This window comes from Aureococcus anophagefferens (assembly GCF_000186865.1).
Source record: "Aureococcus anophagefferens unplaced genomic scaffold AURANscaffold_3, whole genome shotgun sequence".
Classification (NCBI taxonomy): Eukaryota; class Pelagophyceae; order Pelagomonadales; family Pelagomonadaceae; genus Aureococcus; species Aureococcus anophagefferens.
The window spans coordinates 336,627-358,337 of NW_008705563.1; the positions used below are offsets into that span (position 1 = coordinate 336,627).

Here is a 21,711-nt window from a genome sequence, read left to right on the forward strand (position 1 = left end):
CAGACGTGCTTCGACACGAGGGCAAAGTCGGGCGAGATCGCCGGCGCCGCCAGCGCGAGGCGCCACCATGACGTGTTCGACATGTCTAGCGTGTTCGACGTGCCCAGCGTGACGCGCCCCGCCGCGGCCGCCGTGGCGAAGGCGATCGCGCGGATGAGGTGCATGGTTGAATCTGCGGGGGAATTGACGCGATCGCTGCACGGACGCGCCGCGACGAACAGACCATCGAAACGAATCGACCTCGGTTCGCTGATTTTAGGTGCTCGACGGGCCTCTTTTCCGACGGGTCGGCGTGGCGCGGGGAGTTGGCAGGGGTCTGGAGAACGGGAAGGCCCTTTTCAGCGCGGGACATCGCGTAAGCGCTGGGTCGCGATGCGTCTCTAAACGTAGGGGGGGCGGGAGGCGGTGTCCAGGCCCATCCAGGCGCGCCGCAAATCTCCACTACGACTCCATCGTCAGCGATCATTGGTTCGACTGCGGACGCCTCTGCCGGCTCCAGGATCGCCGGAGGTGGGAACGCCTGTGGGCTGGAGGTCTCCCTACGCCCCTCCTCGCCGCTCTTCCTCCCGTCGGTTCCTCCCTGCGCCGCGGCAATAAGGCAATGGAGGCCCTTCGAGGCCCTTCGACGGCCGTCGGCCGCGGCCTCGTTCCCGAGCCCGTTGTTAGTCCATCACGACGTCCCACTGCCAGGGCGCCGGGTCCCCCTCGACCGTCTCCGGGACCCAGCCCGGGCACGCGCCCCGCGCGAGCTTCGCGAGCGGCCGCCGGAGCTTGGCTGCCATGGGCCGCGACCTGAGCACGTCGAGCGCGGCTGCCGCGCGCGCGTCGCGCGCGGCGTCGTCGTCGAGGTACGCCCGGATGGCGCGCGCGAGGCCCGACACGCCGCCGGCGGCGAAGTGGACCGCGCCGGCCCACGCGGCCTGCTCCGCGGGCGCGCCACCGGGCTCCGCGACGACGACGGCGCCGGCGGCGACGGCCGGGAGGAAGCGCGTCATCTTCCACTCGCGGTCGTCGTCGAAGAAGCGCAGGCTCAGCACGACCTTGGCGCCTTGGAGCGCCGCTTTCAGCGGTTCGCCGAAGAGCGGGCCGTCCGCGTTCCCGTGGAGGACTCTGAGCCCGTGGTCGTAGCGGAGCGCGCGCAGAATGTTCCGCCGCCGGCCGTTGAGCTTGCCGACGAAGAGCACGTCGACGGGCCGCGGCCCGGCGAGGGCGCCAGCGCCGTCGCCGAGGCCCGGCGCGGCGCCGAGCGGCACGTGCGCGGCCCGGAGCCCGCGCGCCTCCGCGAGCGCGACGACGTTCGCCTGCGCGGGACGCGGGGCGATCCGACGTCGCGTCGACGCGAGCGCGCCGCGCGCGCGCGTTCCGGGGAACACAAGCATCCACGCGTCCTCCGAGGGATGCGCGCTCGTCCAAAACTCGGGCGACGCGAGGGAGGCGCGTTTGGGCGCGTCGCGCGCGTTCGCCGCTCCGACGGTCGCCGCGGAGTAGTCCCAGAGGTGCCCCGCGTCGGCCCAGGCCGGGAGAAGATCCAAGAGTTTGGAATCCGCCGCGAGGTCCTCGGCCCGGCCCACCTGCTCGAAGTTGTAGAGCGCGGACGCGTTCGGGTTCGGCCATCCGCGCGCGGCCGCGAAGCCGACCTCCGACCCGTCGTCGGCCTCGAAGGCGTAGCGCGCGAGGTGGTGGACGCCGAGCACGATCAGGAGGGGCCGCGGCTCGTCGAGGACGCAGAAGCGCGCGTCGGGGCACCAGGCCGCGGCCGCGTCGCCGCCGAGGGCGCGCGCCGCGGCCGCGACGGCCGCGGCCGCGTCCGCGAAGACGCCCTCCGTCGCGCCGTCGAGCTCGCCCTCGCCGATGACGACGACGAGGAAGCGCGGCCGGCCGCCGGCGCCGCAGGTCGGCGCGCCCGGCGACGGGTCCAGCTGGACGCCGGCCGCCGCGGCCTCGGCGCCGCCGACGACGCTCTCGAAGCGACCCCGGGGCCCGTTGGGCCGCCACGTCCGCGCCGCGTCGCCGCCGACGTCGACGGCGGCCGCCGCCGCGGCGCCGTCGCTCCGGTCGTGGGCCGCCGGCGGCGCGCCGAGGTCGAGGGCCGCGCGCCGCGGCGGCGACGCGTGGCAGAAGAGCGCGTCGTCCCCGGTGGGCGCCGCGCAGTCGCGGGACCGCCGCCGCGCGTCGAGCGACAGGCGGCGCAGCGCCGGGGGCAGGGCCCAGAGGGGCTGGCGCTTCGTGCGCTTGAAGGCCGCCGGGTGCGTCGGGTGCAGGTCCTCCGCTCGTTTCGGCTGATTTTTGGACGAGCGATCATCTCTCGGAGCGCTCTCGAAGCGCGGGTGCTGTGTCCGAAACGCGCGCGCGCGGAACACTCACGTCGAAGCGACGTTGCATCACCCTTGTCCTGCCCCGCGTCGTACGCGCGCCACACGTCGTCGACCCAGCCGTCGACGACGTCGCGCGCGTGGGCGAAGGACGCGACCTTGGCCTCGAGCTCGGAAGACGTGCGCACGTAGGAGAGGTGGTGGCACCGCGCCGTCGCCGCGTCCACGAAGACGCCGAGCGCGTCGATCTTCTCCGCGAGCGCGTCCGCGGCGAGCGTCCCGTCGGCGCAGGCCCAGTTCCGCGCCTCGGAGAAGGCGCAGGCCGTCGGCGAGTCGCGGGCCGTCTCCACGAGCCAGAGGATCTGGAGCGGCTCCGGCGGGTCCACGACCGTCGCCGCGCTCTTGAAGTACGTCGCCATGGCCGCGCGCGCCCAGCCCACGCGCCGCCCGCCCCGCTCGGCGTCGGCGACGAGGGCCAGGGCGCGGTCGAGCTCCACGGGGTGCCAGAACTCGTCGCCGTCGACGAGGAGGACGTGGCTCGGCGCGCAGGGCAGCGCCGCGGCGACGCGGAGCGCGGAGTTGCGCTGCGCCTCCTCGGTGGGCCAGTCGCCGACGACGACGGACATCTTCGCGCTCGCCGCCGCGAGGGCCGCGACGGCCGCCGCGGCCCGCCGCCGCGCCGCGGGCCGCGGCGCGCCGAACCACGGCTCGAGCGCGTGGTGGACGACGACCGCGTGGACGCGCGGCTCGAGGTCCGCGAGCAGGGGCGCGAGGAAGCGGTCGTCGTCGTAGAGGCAGAGCGACGCGGCGACGGCGTGGCCGCGTTCGCCGCGCCGGTCGCGCTCGTGGCGGTCGAGGGACAGGCCGCTGAGGTTCCGGCCGAGCCAGGTCCGCGCCGGCCGAGGGACAGGCGCTGAGGTTCCGCCGCCCGCGGGCCGCGACCGCAGGTGGAAGAGGTCCGCGTCGACCTGGCGGAGCCGCTCCCAGTCGTCCGGGAGCCCGACGGCGTCGAGGCGCTCGCCGCCGTCCGGGAGCGGGTCGCACGCGAGCGCGTCCGACCACGCCGGCACCTCGACGGCGTCGCCGCGCGCGCCGAGGTCGTCGAGCCACGCGGCGACGCCGCCCTCGAGGGCGTAGCCTCCGTCCGGGGCGCCGAGCGCTTCCCAGGACGCGGCGTCGGCGACGAGGAGCGGCGTCCGCGAGAGGCAGCCGGCCGGCGCGGCCGCCCAGGCGACGAGGTGGCCGCCGCGGCCGTGGCCGCGCGCGAGCCGCTCGTAGTCGACGAAGACGTCGCCGCGGACGGCGGCGCCCCAGGGCGGCGCGGCGACGATGGCGCGGTCCGGCGCGGCGGTGACGGCGGCGGCGAGGATCGCGGACGGGCCGACCCACTCGGCCGTCGCGACCGCGGCGGCCGCGCGCGCGCCCCGCGCGCGCAGCGCCGCGCCGAGCGCGGCCCGCGAGTCCTCGCCGAGCGCGAAGCCGTCCGTCGCCACGACGACGCCGGCGCCCGGCCGCGACGCCGCCGCGGCGCTCAGCGCCGTCCGCCACACGGCCGCGCGCGCCGCCGCCGCGGTCGCGGGGCCCGCGGCGGACGCCGCGACGGCCCACCAGCGCCGCGCGACCGTGTGGCCGCCCTTCGCCGCGCGCAGGTAGAGCGCCGACGTCACCTGGTCCACGTTGTCCGCGCTGAGCCGCGGCGTGACGGCGCCGAGCAAGGCGGCGACGTCGTCGCCCTCGCGCACGGCGAGCTCGACGGCCTCGCGCGCGCCGTCGATGAGCAGGGGCAGCGTCGCGACGATCGGCGGCGGCGCGCCGTCGACGAAGAGGTCGTGCGTCGTCGCGCGGGCGAGGGCGAACGCGAGCAGCGGGGGCAGCAAGCGGCGCGAGGCCCCCATTGCTTGCTGCGCTGCCCGCAGCGGCTGAAAGTCAAGATGGGCTTCAACAAGTTCTTCCGCTCGCTCATTGGGTCTCGCTTGTTTGCGAGGCGATCCAAGACGCTTGTGTGGCGACGCCCCGGTCAAGGACGCGTGCCGAGTTATGTCGTGGCGGGAGAAGAAGTTGGAGTATGAGAATCGCATGGCCCGAGCGAGGGGCAAAAAACTCGACACTCTCAAGACCTGCACGATCTGCGGCGCCGACAAGGCCAAGGCTTGTCAAGGGTGCGGCACGACGGCCTACTGTTCGACGGCCTGCCAACGCATCGACTGGCGCGACCGGGGCCACCGGAAGGTCTGCAAAAAGATCCAGGCCGCGGAGGCGGCGCGGGCGGAAGCGCCGACGCCCCCGCCGTCGCCGCCGCGGGACGTGTTCTACGGCCCCGCGCCTCGGTCGCACGCCGACGAGGTCCGCGCGCGCATCGCGGCGGAACACGAGGCGGCCCGCGTGCGGCGCGAGGCGAACCCGGAGCCTGAGCCCATCTCGGCGCGGTACGGGTCGCGGTGCCCGATCTGTTTCGGGGACTGGGACGTGAATGCTCAGGGCGTGCTTCGCATCTGTTGCTGCCGGCTGGTCTGCCGATCGTGCGAGGACAAGATCAGCTCCGACGCGTGTCCCCTCTGTCGCCTACCGTGCCCAGAAGACAGTGCGGAACAGCTCGCGCGTCTGCGCCGCCATGTGGAGAACGAGGTGCCGGAAGCGATTTCGTTTTTGGGAAACGCGTACCGCGGCGGTCAGTTGGGCCTCGTGAAATCCGATAAGAAAGCCGCGAAACTTTGGAAGCGCGCCGTGGAGCTCGGAGATGTGCGGGCGATGAATAACCTTGGCAGATTGTACGAGCATGGAAGTGGCGTCAAGCTGGACAAGAAGAAGGCGGCGCGGCTGTATCGTGCGGCCGCGGACCGAGGCGACGCGGTCGCGCAAAACAATCTAGGGCTTTTTCTTGATTCTGAGGGGAAATTTGAAGAGGCGTTCCGGTACTACGCGCTCGCGGCGGATCAAGGCTATACCAATGCGGAGCACAACCTTGGCTGCTGTTACCTGGACGGAGAAGGCACGGAAGTCGACCTCGGCAAAGCCAGATACTGGTTCGAGCGCGCCGCTGCCAAGGGCTGCGAGGATGCTATAGAGAACCTCGCGCACCTCAACGCGCGAGTATAGCCTAAACCATCTTTACCCCGCGTCGTCGCCCGAGCCCGAGATGCGGCGCTTGCGCGCGCGCGAGTCGTGCGTGGCCTTGGCGTCGTCGTCGTCGCGGCGTTCCTCTCCGCGCCGCCCGTCGCGGTCTGGTGCCTGGCGTTCCTGAACGCCAAACCTGCCTGGCGCAAGGACGACGACACCGCCGAGGCGGGCATGGAGATCGACATGAGCGCCATGCTAGGGATTTAGCCCAGGGGTAAGGTTTTGAGCGATTTTGCCTTTGCGACACGAATTGCTCTCGAGTCGTGCGGTCGCCGTACTCGGACGCTTTCGACGCGCGCGCGTTGATATAATATCGATTGTTGATATGCGGGCCGCCGCCGTCGCGCTCGCGGTCGTCGCCGCCGCGTGCGCGAAGCGGCGCGACGGCCCGGAAACTCCATGCCCCCTGACCTACGTGTACGACCTGCCGGAGTTCTGGGACGAGCCCTTCCCCTTCGCCGCCGTCGCGGACCAGTCCGAGGACGCCATCTTCGGCCCGAAGTGCGCGACGGCGGGCATGCGCGACACGCAGCAGTACGCGATGCCGACGATCGCGCTCTGGCGGCTGCTCCGCGGCGGCCGGTGCCGGTCGACGGCGAACGCGAGCGCGGCGGCCCTCTTCCTCGTGCCCCTGTGGCCCCGGCCGAAGAACCAGCAGGAGTGGGCCGCGGCCTGCGCCGCGGACGCGAACCTGGACCTCGCCGCGCGGCTCCCGCACCTGACCCCCGCGAACGCGCACCGCCACGTCATCCTCATCGGCAAGGGCCAGATCAACCCGGCCGGCAACTGCGACGCCTGGTGGCGGAGCCCGCGGGGGCCCGTGAAGAAGTTCCAGCGCGTCGCGTACAGCGCGAACCACGCGCCGCCGGGCGCGGCGCGCGGGGGGCCGCCGCCGACGCTCCCGGGGTCCGCGGAGCCCTGGGACTACGGCCCCGCGGTCCTCACGGACGCGGCGCTCGCCAAAAGTTACGCGCCGAACCCGCTCGACGACGAGGCGCCCTACCCGCACCTCGTGTCCGCGCCCTACCCGAGCTCCGTCCACGCGCGGGTCGGCGGCGACCGGCCCTGGGCCGCGGGCGTGAACCAGCGGCCGACGCTCGTGTCCTTCGCCGCGGGCCTGAACCACGGCCGCTACGCGAGCCAGCGGCGAAAACTCCGCGACGACTGCGCGCGCGCGGGCGACGACTGCGCCTTCGCGGACATGGACGCCTTCGCCGAAGCGAAGGCGCGCGCGCGGAAGCGGGCCGCGGCCTTGGCCGGCGCGCTCGGCCTCGACGCCGCGCACCACTTCACGGACACGATGCGGCTCGTCGAGGGCACGCAGCGCGACGTCTGCGACTACCTCGCGGAGGAGAAGCAAAGCGCCGTCTTCTGCCTCGAGCCCGGCGGCGACTCGCCCTACCGCAAGTCGATCTACGACTCCGTGCTCTCGGGCTGCATCCCCGTCGTCTTCTCGCAGTACGCGCGCGCCGTCGCGCCCCACCACTGGGGGTCCTTCCGCAACGCGTCGACGGTCTTCGTCGACGAGGCCGCCTACGCGGCCGGCGACCTCGACCTCTTCGCCTTCCTCCGGGGCATCCCCGGCGACGCCGTCGCCGCGATGCAGCGGACCATCGACGCGCACGCGCACCGCCTCATGTACGCGCTCGACGACTACCCCCACGACGCCGTCGAGAACATCCTCGTGGGGGCCGCGCACCTCGCGAGGAGGCGCGAGAAGCGGCGGGCGCCGGGGCGGTGATAAACCCCCTTTTGCATGTACGTGCTCCGTAGTAACCGGCACTGATTCAATAACAAATTTACCTGGGGCTCCCACCCCGCCTCGCCTGGGCCGCGGCCTTGCGCGCGTCCTGGTCCATGTCGCTGCCCCCGGGGTCGCGGCCTATCTGGCCTTGCACTTCTTGGCCTTGCGCTTCCATTTGCACGACGTCCCGTTCGCCTTGCAGGACTTCCGCTTGAGCGACGCGCACTCGTTCCTCGAGCGGCACGCCTCGCGCCTCCACCGACAGGAACTCTTGCGCTTCTTGCACCGCCTTTTGTTGAGCGACGCGCAGTCGGCCTTGGGCTGGCACGCTTTCTTCTTCCACTCGCACCTCGCCGGCGGGCACCGTTGCTTCGCGTCGTGCCGCGCGCAGAGGGACGCCGCGTCGCAGAGAGGGCTGCAGTACGGCACGTCGCAGTACTGCCAGCGGGGGTCCGTGCCCTCGGCGTTGTAGCACCAGGCGCGACCGCTGTCCCCGTCCGGGTTGCGGCAGGAGTTGTGGTCGCCGAGGCCCGCGTCGGGGTAGTTCGCCGGCGTGCGGCCGTGCGCGTTCGGCGCCTGGCTCGTCCACTTCTGGCACCGGAGCCCCGTGGCGGTCTCGGAGATCGCGCCGCGGTAGTCTTCCTGGAAGCGCGCCTCGGCGCAGGGGGCGCCGCAGTCCGGCGCGACCGTCGGGGCGCCCGTCGGCGCCGCGTCGGCCGTGGCCGTCGGGCGCGCCGTCGACGGCGACGCGTCCGGGTCGACGTCGCGGCCGAAGACTTCGATGCGCCACGAGACGAGCTCGCCGTCGTCGTCGCCGTCGTCGTCGGAGCCCAGGAGCGCGTGCCAGCGGGGGACGAAGGCCCACTCGGGGTAGCTCGAGCCGTCCGTCGTGCCGCGGCGCCTGTCCGCGACGCGGAGCGTGAAGGGGCCCGCGTCCAAGGGCTCGCCCCAGTGCCGCAGCGTCAGGAACTTCCAGTCCTCGTAGCGGTTGCCGAAGTTGTACGTGTCGTCGGTGAGGATCGAGGTGACGCCGCCGCGTTCGAGCTCGATCCAGAGCTCGCCGCGGTGCGGATGGTCGATGGTCACGAAGACGTTCACCGACTCGACGGCGACGTTCTTCTCGGAGAACGCGATCTCCGATTCGACCCAGCGCTCCGTCCCGTCGTAGTCGAAGATGGTCTCCGCGGCGACGTTCGTCGCCTCGAGCTTCCGCTCCTCCGGCCAGTTCGTCCACCGCCGGGCCGCCCGCGCCGCGGCGAGCGCGTCGACCAGCCCGAAGCCGTACTTGTAGCTGTGGCTCACGCCCGCGAGGTTCGTCGTCCACGAGTCGTCGCTCCCGAGGTCGACGCGCCGCGACGTCGACGCGAGGACGCCCTGGACGTCGCGCCAGCCGAGCCGCGGGTTCGCCTCGAGCACGAGCGCCGCGACGCCGGCGACGAGCGGCGCCGCGAAGGACGTGCCCGGCGGGATGGAACCGCACGCGCCGGCCGCGACGGCGCCGACCATGCCGTGGACGTGGTCGTCGTCGCCGCCGGGCGCGACGACGAACGTCGCCGCGCCGCCCTCGCTGTAGGACGCCTTGCGCAGGGAGCGGCCGACGGCGCCGACGGTGATCGCGAAGCGGTTGTTGAGGTGCTCGAGCTGCTGGTAGGCGCCCGCGTACCGGTAGCCGTTGCCCGTGGCCCAGACGTAGATCACGCCCCTGCCGCCGCGGCCCTCGCGCGCGCCGGCCTCGAGCGCGTCGAACTCCGGCAGGTCGCCGATCTGGTAGCCGGCGCAGGACGTGTAGAGGTGGTCGAACGCGCGGCACGCGTCCTCGTCGTCGGCGAAGTGGTACTCGCAGTGCTCGGCGATGGCCGTGTGGCACGCCGCGCCGAAGGCTCCGTTCCAGTCCTCGCCCGCGCACGTCGCGCAGACGTCCGCCGCGGAGCGCTCGGACCACGGGCGGCCCGCCGCGAAGGGGCACGCCTCGAGGCGCCGGCCGTAGGTCGGCAGCATCGTCGCGCACTCGTCGTAGCCCCAGGAGTTCGAGCTCACGTCGACGGCGCGGGCGCCGTCGTAGATCGCGTCGGGGATGGACGCGCGGTCGTCCCCGAAGACGCGGCACGACGACAGGCCGGCGCCGGGCGCGACCTGTGTGGAAATCAAACGGTGAGCTGGGTTACCCCAACCAAACTCTAGCTCGGTCAAATCGGAGTCGATTTGGCTTGGACGAGTCGTTTTCTCTCGGCGAGTTCTTGAACTAATTACGCGCACTTTGAAGTCGGGTTGAAGATTTGACTTCCGCGCCGTGGGCGACGCCGACGACGCAGTGCGAGTTCGCGCTCCCGACGGCCAACGACGCGCACGCCGTGCCGTGCCCGATCGAAGAGCCGTCCGGGAGGTACGCGGCGCAGGACCGCGAAGCGTCGAGCTTCGCGAGGTCCGGGTGCGCCGCGTCGACGCCGTCGTCGACGACGTCGACCACGACGCCGGCTCCGGTGACGCCCGCGGCCCAGGCGTCGGGCACGCGCATCGCGTCGAGGTACCAGGCCTGGGCATCCCCATAGGGGTCGGAGTAGGCGCTCGGCGCGCAGGCGTCCGCGTAGTCGTCGAGCTCGCACGCGAAGTTGGCGACGATTTTGGAAAAAGGCGCTCCGAACCACGAGGTCATCGCGGTCCGCGTCGGCGCGGCGTCCGCGTCCGCGCAGAGCCCCTCCTTCGCGCAGAAGACGCAGTCGCGGCCTGGGACGTCGCGACACTGCTCGCAGGTCAGCGCGGCGCCGCACGGGTCGCCGCAGTCGTAGGGGTCGCAGGCGCAGGGGCCCGTGAGGCCGTCGGCCGTGGTCGACGCGTGGCAGATGCCGTCGAGCTGGTAGGGGCAGTCGCAGGGCGTCGTCGTCGCGGCGCGTGCGAGGGGCTGGAGCACGAGCAGCATCGTCGCGAGGCGGGTCGTCATGGTCGCCCACGAGCGCGGCCCGACCAACTCAGAGCTCGATTTCTCCACTCACGTGCCTTTGGATTGGCGATTCTCAAATTCCTTGAGACTTACGCCTATACGCGTCGTCTCGTCGCTCTGGTTTATGCTGCTGTGCGATGGAAGCGGATTTGGGATGCCGCGAAATGACCGGTGGTTCCACCGACCTCGACGGTGGACGGATGCCCTGGGGCAGCGGTGGGCCGACGACGGGCGCCGCGCGGGCCGAGTCTCGTTCGCGCTCGAATCGATTACGCAACACTTGTTCCGGAATTCGATGGGCATTTGGCGGGCAGTACTACGGAGCTCTGGCATTGATCTCCGCCTAGTAGGCCTCCGAGTGCACTTCCTAGTGCCTCCGCGTCGATTCGTTTTCGATGACGGCAAGTTGACGGCACTCAAGCCGCCGGGAAGTCGCGACACACAAAAATCCCACCGGCCTGCGCGTAGGACACGCATCGCCGTCCGGCACCCGCGTCGCTCCACACGCGTGTCTCCATCGCGCGTACTCGACCGCCGTAGAGCATCGATATCGACCGCCGAGCAAACCACACGCGTTTCGCCGTCCGCCCCGTCGCCCACGCCGCCCGAACCACAGGTACCCGCAAGCGCCTCGTCGCGCACCCAGCAAGAGCGTTCGCGCTCAAACAAACAAACAACGCCCCCATAAGAAGCGCTTCGCTCCAACAAACGATCACCGATGCTGCTCGTCATATACTGTGCCGTCGTCGCTCGCGCGGCGGCGTTCGTCCCAGCGTCGGCGCTCGGCTCCGGAGCCCGCGGACCCGCGCGCCCTCCGCAGGTTCGTCGTCTCCCCCGAGGCGCTCCAGAAGTACGGCCAGGAGGCCGACGACGGCCTCCTCACCTCGAAGATCCTCTTCAAGATGAAGCGCCCCGGCTCGGGCCTCCGGGGCGCGGCCAAGACCCTCGACGGCGCCGCGGCGGACGTCGCCCTCGCGATCGACTGCGGCGCGCCGTCGCGCGTCTTCCGCGCCGCGGGCAAGTTCGAGGACGCGCACGTCGCGTCCCGTGTGGAAATCAGCGACCCCCCCCCCCCCGAAACGAATCGCCGAGACCGGACGTCCGCGCAGGTCGCCGCGGGCCTCGACCTCTGGTACGCCGTCGACTGCGGGAGCGAGCCGGCGCCGCGCGGCCTCGCGCGGGCCGCCGCCGCCGGCGAGCGCGTCGATGCCGTCGAGCCCGCGCGCGCGCGCGTCGAGGACTGGATGCCCGACGACCCGCTCTTCTCGAAGTCGACGGCGGACGCGATCAACCTCCGGGGCGCCTGGGACGCGACCGCGGGCTCGCCGGACGTCGTCGTCCAGGTCGTCGACGACGGCGTCGACGTCGACCACCCGGACCTGGAGCGCAACGTCTGGACGAACCCCGGCGAGGTCTGCGGCAACGGCGTCGACGACGACGGCAACGGCTACGTCGACGACTGCCACGGTTACAACCACGCGGACGACAACACGAACCTGCACAACGCCGGCAAGGACCACGGCACGCACTGCGCGGGCACGCTGGCCGCCGAGGGCGGCAATGGCGTCGGCGTCGCGGGCGTCGCCGGCGGCAAGGCGCCGGGCACGGGCGTCAAGCTCATGGTCTCCGTGGGCTTCGGGGCCGCGCGCACGGCCGGCTTCGCCGAGGCGCTCGTCTACGGCGCGGACATGGGCGCCCAGATCAGCTCCAACTCCTGGGGCTACAAGCAGTCCAACTCCTACGAGCAGGCCCTGCTCGACGCCATCGACTACGCGAACGACAAAGGGAGCCTCGTCGTCTTCGCCGCCGGCAACCACGCCGAGACGGAGAAGCGCTACCCGGCGGCCTACGCGGGCGCGGTCGCCGTCGCCGCCACGGACGACGGCGGCGCCATGGCGAGCTTCTCGAACCACGGCGGCTGGGTCGACATCGCCGCGCCGGGCGTCGCCGTCGTGTCGACGATCGGCGGCGGCCGCTACGCGGCGTCGTCCGGCACGTCCATGGCCGCGCCCCACGTCGCCGGCGTGCTCGCGCTCGGCGCGTCCCTCGACACCGCCGCCGGCGGCCGGCCGACGCGCGCCGCGCTCCTCGCCTGCCTCTCGTCGACGGCCCGCGACGTCGACGCGGTCAACGCGAAGCCGGGGAAGCTCGGCGCGGGCCTCGTCGACGCCGAGGCCTTCGTCGCGTGCGCCGCCGGCGACGACGAAGACGCCGCCCGCGACGCCGCGGCGCCGCGGCAGCTCGAGATCGCGGGCGTCAAGCGCATGGCCGCGACGGGCCTCGCGAGCTGGGCGTCCGACGACGACGAGGCCTTCGCCGTCGCGTACAAGACCAAGGCCGACAAGCGCTGGACCGAGACGTCGGACTCCTTCCGCGCCTACGCGCGCGAGTCCGACGGCAAGTACTACCAGGCGCTCCCGGGCGTCGCGTGCGGCGACAAGGTCATGGTCCGCGTCTCCGCCGCGTCCGGCGCGACGGCCAAGACCTCCTGGAAGAAGCTCAAGTGCTAGACGACACCACCACCACCACACCACATGACGACGACCACCACCACCACCACCACCTACGAACTCGCGCCACGCCGCGACCACCACTACCCCACCTACGAACTCGCGCCACGCCGCGACCACCACCACCACCACCTCAAGCTACCACGACCACGACCACGCTCGTACGTAAAAAAACCCTTCCTATAAAAACGAGCCTCACGTCGTCTTCTTGAGGACGACGAGGCCCTCGCCCTCGCAGTGGACGAGCTCGTCGGCGCCGCCCGCCGCGGGCGTGACGAGCCGCGCGGCGATGCGGACCTTGCGGCCCTCGACGGACGTCACGGCGCCGTCGACGCGGAGCCAGGCGCCGACGGGCACGGGCGCCGAGAGCTTCGTGTTCACCTGCACCGTGAACCCGGACCACGCGACGCAGTCGCCCGTCGAGCAGAAGCCCGTCCAGCCGACGACGTCGTCCATGACCGTGCACATGGTGCCGCCGTGGCAGAGGCCCCGGTGGCTCTCGGCGCCGGGCCCGAAGTGGACCGCGCCCGTGAGCGTCGAGCCGACGCCGCCCGGCACGCCCGCGAGGAAGTAGCCGGCGACGTGCACCGCCGCGTCGGGCCCGTGCGCGTAGTCGGAGCCCTTGAAGCCGTTGCGCCGGCGCCAGGCCGGCCCGTTGTCCCACTCCGGGAGCGCGACGCGCGCCAGGCCCGGATCCGACGCGAGCGCCGCGAACCAGGCCGGCGGCGGGCCGCGCCTGCGGCGCCGCCGCCGCAGCAGCTCCAGCAGGGCGCACGCGGCCGCTGCGGCGGCGGCGCCGGCGACGAGGCCGTGCGACGGCATCGCTCTCGTCGGTTCCGGCGCGGTGAGGTCGGTCCGGTGCGGCGTCACCGGTCCACGACGGCCAGACGAGGTCCACGACGGCCGACGAGAGGGCTGGATGGCAGGCACAGCTCGCTTATTTTTCTGCTGCAACTCGAGTGCACCTTGACGAGGGGCTGCCTCGATCCATGACGATGATCACCCTCTGATCACCCTCTGATCACCCTCTGATCGCGGCGTCGCTGCATGCGGCGGCGCCTCGCCGCAATGCCGCGCGTCGCCGCGCTCATCGCCGCGTTTGCGCTCCTGCGCGGCTGGCGCGACGGCGGCCTCGGGCGGGCGCTCGAGGACGTGCGCCGCAGCTACCCGCCGCCGCCCGCATCCAACAACGTGTCCTTCCTCGACGTCGACGCGGCCCCGGCGCGGGCCGCCGTCGACGGCGAGCTCTGCGGCTTCGCGGACCGCGGCACGGCGCGCCTCGCGCCGCCGACGCGGCCCGTGCCGCGCTACGCGCTCACGGCCGCGTCGGCCGAGGCGCGCATGCGGCGCCTCGCGGCGCACCTGCTCGCGCCCTGGCGCGGCGGCATCACGGCGCCGCCGCCGTCCTTCGCCGCGAGCCGCGACGGCGCGCGCGGCCCGGGCACGATCGAGGTCGTCGTCGCCGGCGGCGCCGCGCACGTCCGCGACGGCTTCGCGGGCCGGCGGCGGCCCTACGAGCAGGCGCGCGCGGCCTTCGTCGTGGGCCTCGCGCACCGCCTCGCGCCGGCGATCGGCGGCCCCGCGGCCTTCGCGCTGAGCACGGGCGACTGCGTCGCGACGCGCGAGTTCCGGCCCGCGGACGTCGAGGCCTGCGGCCGCCGCCCGGCGGGCGCGTACGCGCCGTGGCAGACAGGGCAGGAAAAGAGTGATTCAAGTTCGCTTCAACATGAGTGTTCCGCGCGCGCGTTCTGGAAGCATCCGCGCTTCGAGATCGCTTTTAGAGATGATCGCTCGTCCAAAAATTAGCCGAAACGAGTGGAAAACGACCGAGATATGAGCCTCCAAAGTTGGGAACTTCGCACTCTTTTCCTGCCCAGGTGGCAGACGAACGCGACGCGGCGCGTCCGGCCCGAGGACGGCGCGGCCCCCGTGCTCGCCCACGTCGCCTGCCTCGACAGCAGCGACCTGCCCGCGCCCTTCTTCATGGCCGACGGCCGCGCGAAGGCGGGCGGCGGAAAATCCGAGGGCGCGTGCGCGGCCGTGAAACGCGGCGACGTCGGCGGCTCGGGCATGCTCGCGGCCTGGGACGACCACGCGGCGGCGCTCTGCGCCGTCGCCGCGAAGCGGTCCGCGCGGAACCGGACGCTCTTCTTCCGCGGCGGCGGCACGCGGAGCTGCTGGGACGGGCGCAGCGCCGACCTGTGTGCAAATCAAATCTTCAACCCGACTTCAATGTGAGCGTATTCGAATGTTTCGACAGGAGCACTTCCGCTGTGCTTCGAGAACTCGACGTGAACAATCGATTCGTCCAAAAATCAGCCAAAAATACTTCGATTTGACCGAGCTAGAGAATTTCAAAGTTTGGTCGGGACGTCCCAAACCAGTGGTTGATTTGCACACAGGCGCCGACGTGACGCGCGACGCGGCCGCGCTCGACGACGTCCGGCCGCCCTGCGGCCGCGGCGCCCTCTTCCGCGGCGCCCTGGCCGGGGAGCTGAAGCGCGACGGCCTGCTCGACGCGCGCAAGTCCGACGGCGGCGGCGGCCACGTGTCCATGCAGGACCAGGACGGCTACGCGTACCTCCTGAGCGTCGAGGGCCACTGCGGCTTCGCGGACCGCGACAAGCACGTCTTCTGGATGGGGTCGACGCTCTTCCACCAGGAGTCGTTCTGCGAGGAGTACTACGTGCTCGCGGCGACGCCCTGGGTCCACTACGTGCCCGTGGCCTACGACTACCACAACCTGCGCGCCGCGGTCGCCTGGGCGAACGCGCACCCGCGCGACGTCGCCACGATCGCCGCCAACGCGCGCGACTTCGCGGCGACGTGGCTCACGTCGACGGGCATCGTCGCCTACTTCCGCGCGCTCCTCCTCGAGATCGCGAACGCGACGCGCTACGACGTCGCCGCGCGCCTCGGCGACGGGTCGGGCTTCGTGCCCGCGGCCGCCTACCTCAAGCCGGACCGGGGCAAGCCGGGCACCAAGGGCGCGAAGAAGAAGGCCGAGGAAGACGGCGAGGAGACCATAATCGTGTGATCGTGTGAGCTTCGGGGACGCGCGCGTTCAGAGGGGCCGGGGCGGGGGCGGGGGCATGGCGCCGAGGGCGGACGCGAGGAGCGCGGCGTCCACGCGGGCGTCGAAGGCCGTGCAGCGGTAGTCCTTCTTGTCCGTCGCGCAGGCGCGGCGCGGCCGGTCGCTCGACGCGGCCGACGCCGTCGACGACGACGCGTCGGAGACGCCGCGCCAGGGCGCGTCGTCGGCGCCGGGCGCGCGCTTCTTGGCCTCGCGCTTCTTCGCGCGGGGCCGCGACTTCGACGACTCGGACGGCGACGGCGAGACCTCGGACGCGACGCGGGCCGTGGACCCCGCCGTCAGCGACGAGATCGCCGACGACGGCACGTCGCTGACCTGGCTGCTCGGCGTGCGCAGGACGTGCGCGGCGTCGACGAGGTGCTCGAGGCGCGACGCGAGGTCCGCGGCGAAGGGCGCGCCGCGGCCGCCGGCGTCGCCGTCGGCCGCGGCGTCGTCGGCGCCGTAGGCCCACCGCGGCGACGCCGGGGGCCCGCGCGGCGACGCCGCGGCCGACCCGCGCGGCGACGCCGCGGCCAACCCGCGCGGCGACGCCGCGGCCGCGGGGAGCCCGCGCAGCGCCGCGACCTCGTCGCGCAGGGACCGGTTCTCCTCCGCGAGGGACGCGTTCTCCTCGAGGAGCGCGGCCCACGCGGCCGCGTCGTTCGCCGCCGCGCCGCCGCCGGCCGGCGCCGCGCGCGGGAGCTCGAGCGCCGGCAGGGGCGGGGGCGCGGCCCGGGGCGTCGCCGGCGACGGCGGCGGCGCGCGCGGCGCCGCGGGCGGCGACGCGGGCGCGGCCGGCGACGGCGCGAGGCCGAGCGCGCCCGCGAACGAGCCCGGCGCCGCGGCCGCGGCCGGCGCGGTCGTGTCCTCCACGGCCGCGACGAGCGCCGACGCCTCGCTCCAGAAGGCCTCGTCGTCGTCGAAGGCGAAGGGGTCCTCGCACGCCGGCGCGGCCGCCGGCGACGCGCGCGACCGCCGCCGCCGCGGCTCGCGGGACCCGCCCGAGCCCGGCGGCGGAACCGCCGCCTCGGCGCGCTCGCCCGGCGGCGTCGCCCCGGGGCGGGGGGACCCGAGGAACGCGCTCGCGCGGGCGACGACCTCGCGGAGCACGCCCGCCGACGCCGACGCCGGCGCCATGACCGCCGGGAGCGCCGGCGCGGCCGGCTCCGCCGGCGCTTCCGGAACCGGGCGGGACCGCGCCGCGTCCGCCGCGCGCGCCGCGGGGGGCGCCGGGCCCGGCGGGCCGCCGGCGAGCGCGGCGACCCAGTCCTCCTCGGGCCGGACGCCGAGGATGCGCGCGACCTTGGCGGCCCCGCCCCGGTTCTGCAGGACCTACGAGTTCGCGAGCGTTCGTTCGGCGTCGAGCGCGGTCGCGCGGGTGTCGTCTCGCTCACGACGCCGGAAGGGACGCGCACGCGCCGCCTCTTCTTCTTCACCGTCGACGCGGCCGAGGACGGATTCGGGCGCTTCGGGGGCGCGAGGATGTCGCTCATCCTCGGCGGCGGCGCATCTTCGTCCGATATCTCGTCCTCGTCCTCGTCCGAATCGTCCGACTCGACGATGGCCTCGTGGTCGTTCCAGCGGCGAATCATGTTGTGTGTGGTGGTGGTGTTCTGTGTTCGTGGACGGCCGTGGGTGTTGCGATTTGGCGCCGCGCGACGCGATCAAAAGCTTGAACAAAAGGTCAGTCGCTTGTGGAGAGGCCTTAGCTCGCCAAAACTTTTGAGGGTTTGTGCCCCTGGATGGATGCCTTATCGCTGTGGCGCAGGGAGGAATCGAAGGGAGGGAGAACGTATGGATGGCTCTGCTCACAAGGCCCTATTTAACTTTTCGAGAGCGGCTATGGCACTCTCGTCGCCCTTGGCGGCCAGACGCTCGAACAAGAGCAAGCCCTTGGATATGTCTTGTTCTACACCGGCTCCATGAAGGTAGCAGACTGCGTAATTGAACATTGCGTCCATGAAACCTTGTTCCGCGGCACGTTCGTACATTTGGAAAGCCTCAGTGCTGCACTTTGTCGCAGCCTCCCATGTCCCAAGCGGTCCCGTCCACCCATCCTCGTCAAGAGCAATTGCCAGGTTGTGCTGCGCCGTCGCGTCGCCGCGGTCCGCGGCCATGCGAAACAGCTGCATCGCCTTCTTCTTATCCAGCCTGACGCCCTCGCCCTTCATGTACCCCAGCGCAAGGCTCGACATCGCGCCCACGTCGCCTAGCTCCACGGCGCGCTTGTAAATTTTCGCGGCCTTCTTATCGCTTTTGACGAGGCCGCACCAACCGCCGCGGTATGCATCTCCCAAATACGTAAGTGCTTCCGGCACCTCGTTCTCCGCATGGCGGCGAAGACGCGCGAGCTGCTCCGCATCAGTTTCTGCGCGCGGTACACGACAGAGGGGACACGCGTCGGTGCCGATCTTGTCCTCGCACGATCGGCAGACCTTCCGGCAGCAACAGCTGCGAAGCATGCCCGCAGTATTCACGTCCCACTCATCGAGGCAGATCGGGCATCGCGAGCCCCACCGTGCCGACACCGGCTCGGGCTCCGGGTTCGCCTCGCGCCGCGCGCGAGCGGCCTCGTGCTCCGCGGCGATGCGCGCGCGGACCTCGTCGGCGTGCGAACGCGGCGCGGGGCCGTAAAAGACGACCTCCTCCGGGGGCGACGGCGGGGGCGTCGGGGCCTCCGCTCGCGCCGCCTCCGCCGCGCGCTCGTCTCGGATCTTCTTACACGCCGTGCGGTGGCCGCGCTCGCGCCAGTCCACCTTTTGACAGGCGACAGTACAGTACTGGGTGGTTCCGCAGGGGCATGGGAGCTTCGCTTTTGCTCCGCAGATGGTGCAGGTCAGCCGGAGCTTTGCGTTTTTGACCCGGGCCATGCGCTCTTCATATTCTTTTTGCTTCTTCTCCCAGTCGCGCATCGTGCGGTCCTCGTCGTAGCAAGGGCTCGTGAGGTCTCGTTCGCGTGTTCTGGGGCCTATTCTGTCTCTTGTGGCCGACGGGGGGGAGCGCTCTTATGCTCGACGCGCGCGGCGAGCCTCTTTTCGCCAGGATGCCCACGGCAAAAAATCTGCAAAAATTACCACAGGCGCCGCCGCCTCGAGCCGACGCGCGTTGGCACCCATTGGTACACAAACCCCGTAAAAAATGGACCCCCATCTGATCGACGTCGACGTCCTCGGCCGCCTCGAGCCCTGGGACCCGTCCTCCCCCCTCACCCCTCACTTCTCCAAACTCCTGACGCCCCACCTCCAGCTCACGGCCCCCGCGTCGCCCCGCGTCCAGCTCCTGCGCACGCTCGTCGATCTGACGCGGCGGCTCGACGAGGCGCCGACGAGCCTCCCGCGCGCCTTCGCCATTTCCGCGAACTCGCGCGGCGTCGTCGTCGTCGTCGAGGCATTGGGCGCGTGCCCCGCCGCCGTCGCGCGCGCCGCGCCGGGCCCCGCGCCGCTCCTCGCCGTGCGCTTCGCCGAGCGCGGCGACGACCCCGCGGACGACGCCATCGACGCGCCGTCGCCGGCGGCCGTCGCGGCGCTCGTCCGCGCGCTCCGGGCGAACGGGCGGCTCCGGGGCGGCGCCGCCGGCGCGTCGTTCCTCGCGCCGCCGCCGGCCGAGGCGCCGCCGGGCGCGCTCTTCGTCGGCCTGCGGTGCGAGCTCGTCCACATGGCGAACGGCGCCTACGACGGGCTCCGGGGCGTCCTGACGCGGCGCGGCGCGGACGGCCGCTGGTCGTTCATGCCTACGGACGTCGCCCGCGCGCTGGAGCTCCGGACGGTCGCCGAGCGGGCGACGGGCCGCGCGGACCGGACGGCGCCGCTGGCGCCCCTGTCCATCCGGCCCGAGAAGCTCCGGCCCCTCGTGCCCGACGCGCGCGCGCCACGCGCGCGGGTCCCCGACGTCGTGTCGCTGTAGGGTCGTTACACGGACCTCTCTTGCCGCCTAGTTGAGGAGGTCCGTGTACGTCTCGAGGCAGGTGACGACCGTGCCGAAGATGCCGATGCCGACGCCGAAGTAGGTGACGAGCTTCATGACGCGCGCCTCGACGGCGGAGTTCGCGAGGCCCAGCGACGTGCCGAAGAGGCCCGGGATGACGATGATGAGGCCCGCGCCCAGGGACGCGCCCATGAGGGACACGACGAAGCCCACGTCCGGCAGCACGATCGCGAGCGACGTCGGCACGGCCAACAGCAGCAGCGTGAGCCAGTTCCAGTTCGCCGGGTTCTTCGCGAGGAGCGGGTCCACCGTCGCCTTGAAGAGCGAGAAGGTCGCGTCGCGGAAGGACGTGAAGAGGAGCGGGTGGGACGACAGGAGCGACACGAGCGTCGCGACGCGCGTCACGAGCGCGAGCGGGTCGGAGCCGTCGTAGTTCGACAGAATCAACCCCTTGCAGGCGCCGCCGAAGGTCGCGTAGCCCGCGAGCATGACGGCGCCGTAGAGCAGCGCCGCGAGGCCGAAGGCCTTGAGCGCGACGGCCGCGTGGCGGTCCTTGCGCTCGAGCTCGTTGTACGCGCGGACGGCGTTCGTGTGGCACATGAACGCCGTCGACAGCATGTTGAAGAGCACGCACGTGCCCACGCAGAGGCGGGTGCTCGAGACCTGGGCGAGGGGGTCGCCGGCGCCCGCGAGCCAGGACCCGAACCGGGCCGCCGGCGCGCCGTAGGTGCCGTCGACGGCGCGCTTGACGACGACGTACGCGGACACGGCGATGGCCGCGAGCCCGGCCATGGAGCTGTGCTTGAGCGCCGACAGGTTCTTCAGGAGCGCCAGGGGCGCGATGGGGAAGCAGGCGAGGCCGACGATGGCCGCCGTGCGGCCGACGGCGCCGCCGGAGAGCTGCGCGAGCAAATCGCCGAGGAAGCAGCCGTAGGTGAGGCACGCGCCGCCGGCGACGCCCATGATCATGACGTCGATGACCCAGGACGTTTTCGGCGAGAAGCAGGCGTCCCAGAGCTCGCCGAAGTTCGCCGCGCCCGTCTTGGCGACGGCGCGGCCGACGAGCGAGTACGTGTAGGCCGATAGAGCGGCGTGCAAGGCGACGATGGCCACGGCCGGCGCGACGCCCGTGCCCGTGCCCGCGGCCATGCCCGCGGGCAGCGCGAGGATGCCGCCGCCGACGATGGTCTTGAAGAGGGACACGGTCGCCGCGCCCTCGCTCATGGTGCCGGCGACGCCGCCGCGCGTACCGAGCGGCGCGCCGCGCTTCGTCGGCGCCGGCGCCAGCGACCGCGACGACGGCGGCGCGAGCCTGCCATCGGCGACGGCGCACAGGAGGCCGAGGAGGAGGAGGCGCGCCATCGGCTCAATTGGTGAACGACGCTTGTGGCGCCGCACGAGCTCAAGTACACGATCTCGAGGGCAACGTCGGTGCACGGAGCTGCCCTTGAAGCGGCCGCGGGTCGGTGGGGCAGCCTTGCGACAATTCGACTTTCGCGTTTGGCCTGGGGACGCACGGCCGCGCGGGCTCCCGGGGGCCGGTGGCCTTGGGCGCCCTCGAGAGACGACGGCGGCCATGCCGCCGCTCCAGGACGTCCTCCTAAGCGCAGGCATCCAGGACCGGCTCGAAGCGATCCTGGCGACGTTCGTCGCCTGCGGCGCCCGGTGCGCGAACGGGACGTCGTCGGCAACTACCCCCTGCCCCCTCGGGTCGCCCGGCGAGGACCAGTTCAAGGAGTGGGAGAAGGACGTCTGCCTCCACGGCTACTCCCTCGCGTTCCACGTGCTCCGGCCGCTGCTCGCGGCCGCGGCCCGCCCTCCGACGGGCGCGCCGCTCACCAAGGGCGCGAAGAAGAAGGTCGACGCGGCGACGCGCGCGCGCGTGCTCGACCTCCTCCGGGCGCAGCCGCCGCCGGCGGCCATGGACGTCGACGCGCCCGCGCCCGCGCCGGCCGCCGCGGCGCCGCCCGCGGCGCCGGCGAACGGCGCGGCGGCGCCGCCGCCCGCGCCCGCGCCCGCGGCCGCCGAGGCGCCGGCGCCGGCGGAGGCGAAGCGGGCGCCGGCGAAGAAGGAGAAGAAGCCGCGCGAGCGCA

The 21,711-nt window shown here is 72.5% G+C and overlaps 7 protein-coding genes across 7 annotated transcripts; 3 read left to right on the forward strand and 4 right to left on the reverse strand.

Annotated features, from left to right (window-relative positions):
• Positions 1–662: 662 nt before the first annotated feature.
• AURANDRAFT_70797 (hypothetical protein) lies at positions 663–4,207 on the reverse strand (the record flags this gene model as incomplete). The annotated part of the gene is made up of 3 exons (XM_009035834.1): positions 663–1,301; positions 1,473–2,279; positions 2,420–4,207. The coding sequence occupies 3 exons, from the start codon at positions 4,205–4,207 to the stop codon at positions 663–665; spliced, it is 3,234 nt and encodes a 1,077-aa protein (XP_009034082.1).
• Positions 4,208–4,958: 751 nt separating this feature from the next.
• On the forward strand, positions 4,959–5,408 carry AURANDRAFT_21499 (hypothetical protein; the record flags this gene model as incomplete). Its single annotated transcript, XM_009035365.1, has 1 exon — positions 4,959–5,408. A coding segment is annotated over one exon (450 nt), but the record flags the coding sequence as incomplete, so codon positions are not given.
• A 1,903-nt stretch (positions 5,409–7,311) lies between these two features.
• Positions 7,312–10,111, reverse strand: AURANDRAFT_70798 (hypothetical protein; the record flags this gene model as incomplete). Its single annotated transcript, XM_009035833.1, has 2 exons — positions 7,312–9,306; positions 9,455–10,111. The coding sequence occupies 2 exons, from the start codon at positions 10,109–10,111 to the stop codon at positions 7,312–7,314; spliced, it is 2,652 nt and encodes an 883-aa protein (XP_009034081.1).
• Positions 10,112–10,555: 444 nt separating this feature from the next.
• AURANDRAFT_70799 (hypothetical protein) lies at positions 10,556–12,852 on the forward strand (the record flags this gene model as incomplete). Its single annotated transcript, XM_009035366.1, has 4 exons — positions 10,556–10,592; positions 10,728–10,873; positions 10,932–11,148; positions 11,221–12,852. 3 exons carry the CDS (start codon positions 10,830–10,832, stop codon positions 12,619–12,621), a joined length of 1,662 nt encoding a protein of 553 aa, XP_009033614.1.
• Positions 12,853–13,668: 816 nt separating this feature from the next.
• On the forward strand, positions 13,669–16,160 carry AURANDRAFT_61558 (hypothetical protein; the record flags this gene model as incomplete). The annotated part of the gene is made up of 4 exons (XM_009035367.1): positions 13,669–14,294; positions 14,499–14,824; positions 15,024–15,652; positions 15,801–16,160. 4 exons carry the CDS (start codon positions 13,669–13,671, stop codon positions 16,158–16,160), a joined length of 1,941 nt encoding a protein of 646 aa, XP_009033615.1.
• A 1,390-nt stretch (positions 16,161–17,550) lies between these two features.
• AURANDRAFT_14358 (hypothetical protein) lies at positions 17,551–18,036 on the reverse strand (the record flags this gene model as incomplete). The annotated part of the gene is made up of 1 exon (XM_009035832.1): positions 17,551–18,036. A coding segment is annotated over one exon (486 nt), but the record flags the coding sequence as incomplete, so codon positions are not given.
• A 1,588-nt stretch (positions 18,037–19,624) lies between these two features.
• Positions 19,625–20,980, reverse strand: AOT6 (hypothetical protein; the record flags this gene model as incomplete). The annotated part of the gene is made up of 1 exon (XM_009035831.1): positions 19,625–20,980. One exon carries the CDS (start codon positions 20,978–20,980, stop codon positions 19,625–19,627), a length of 1,356 nt encoding a protein of 451 aa, XP_009034079.1.
• Positions 20,981–21,711: the final 731 nt, after the last annotated feature.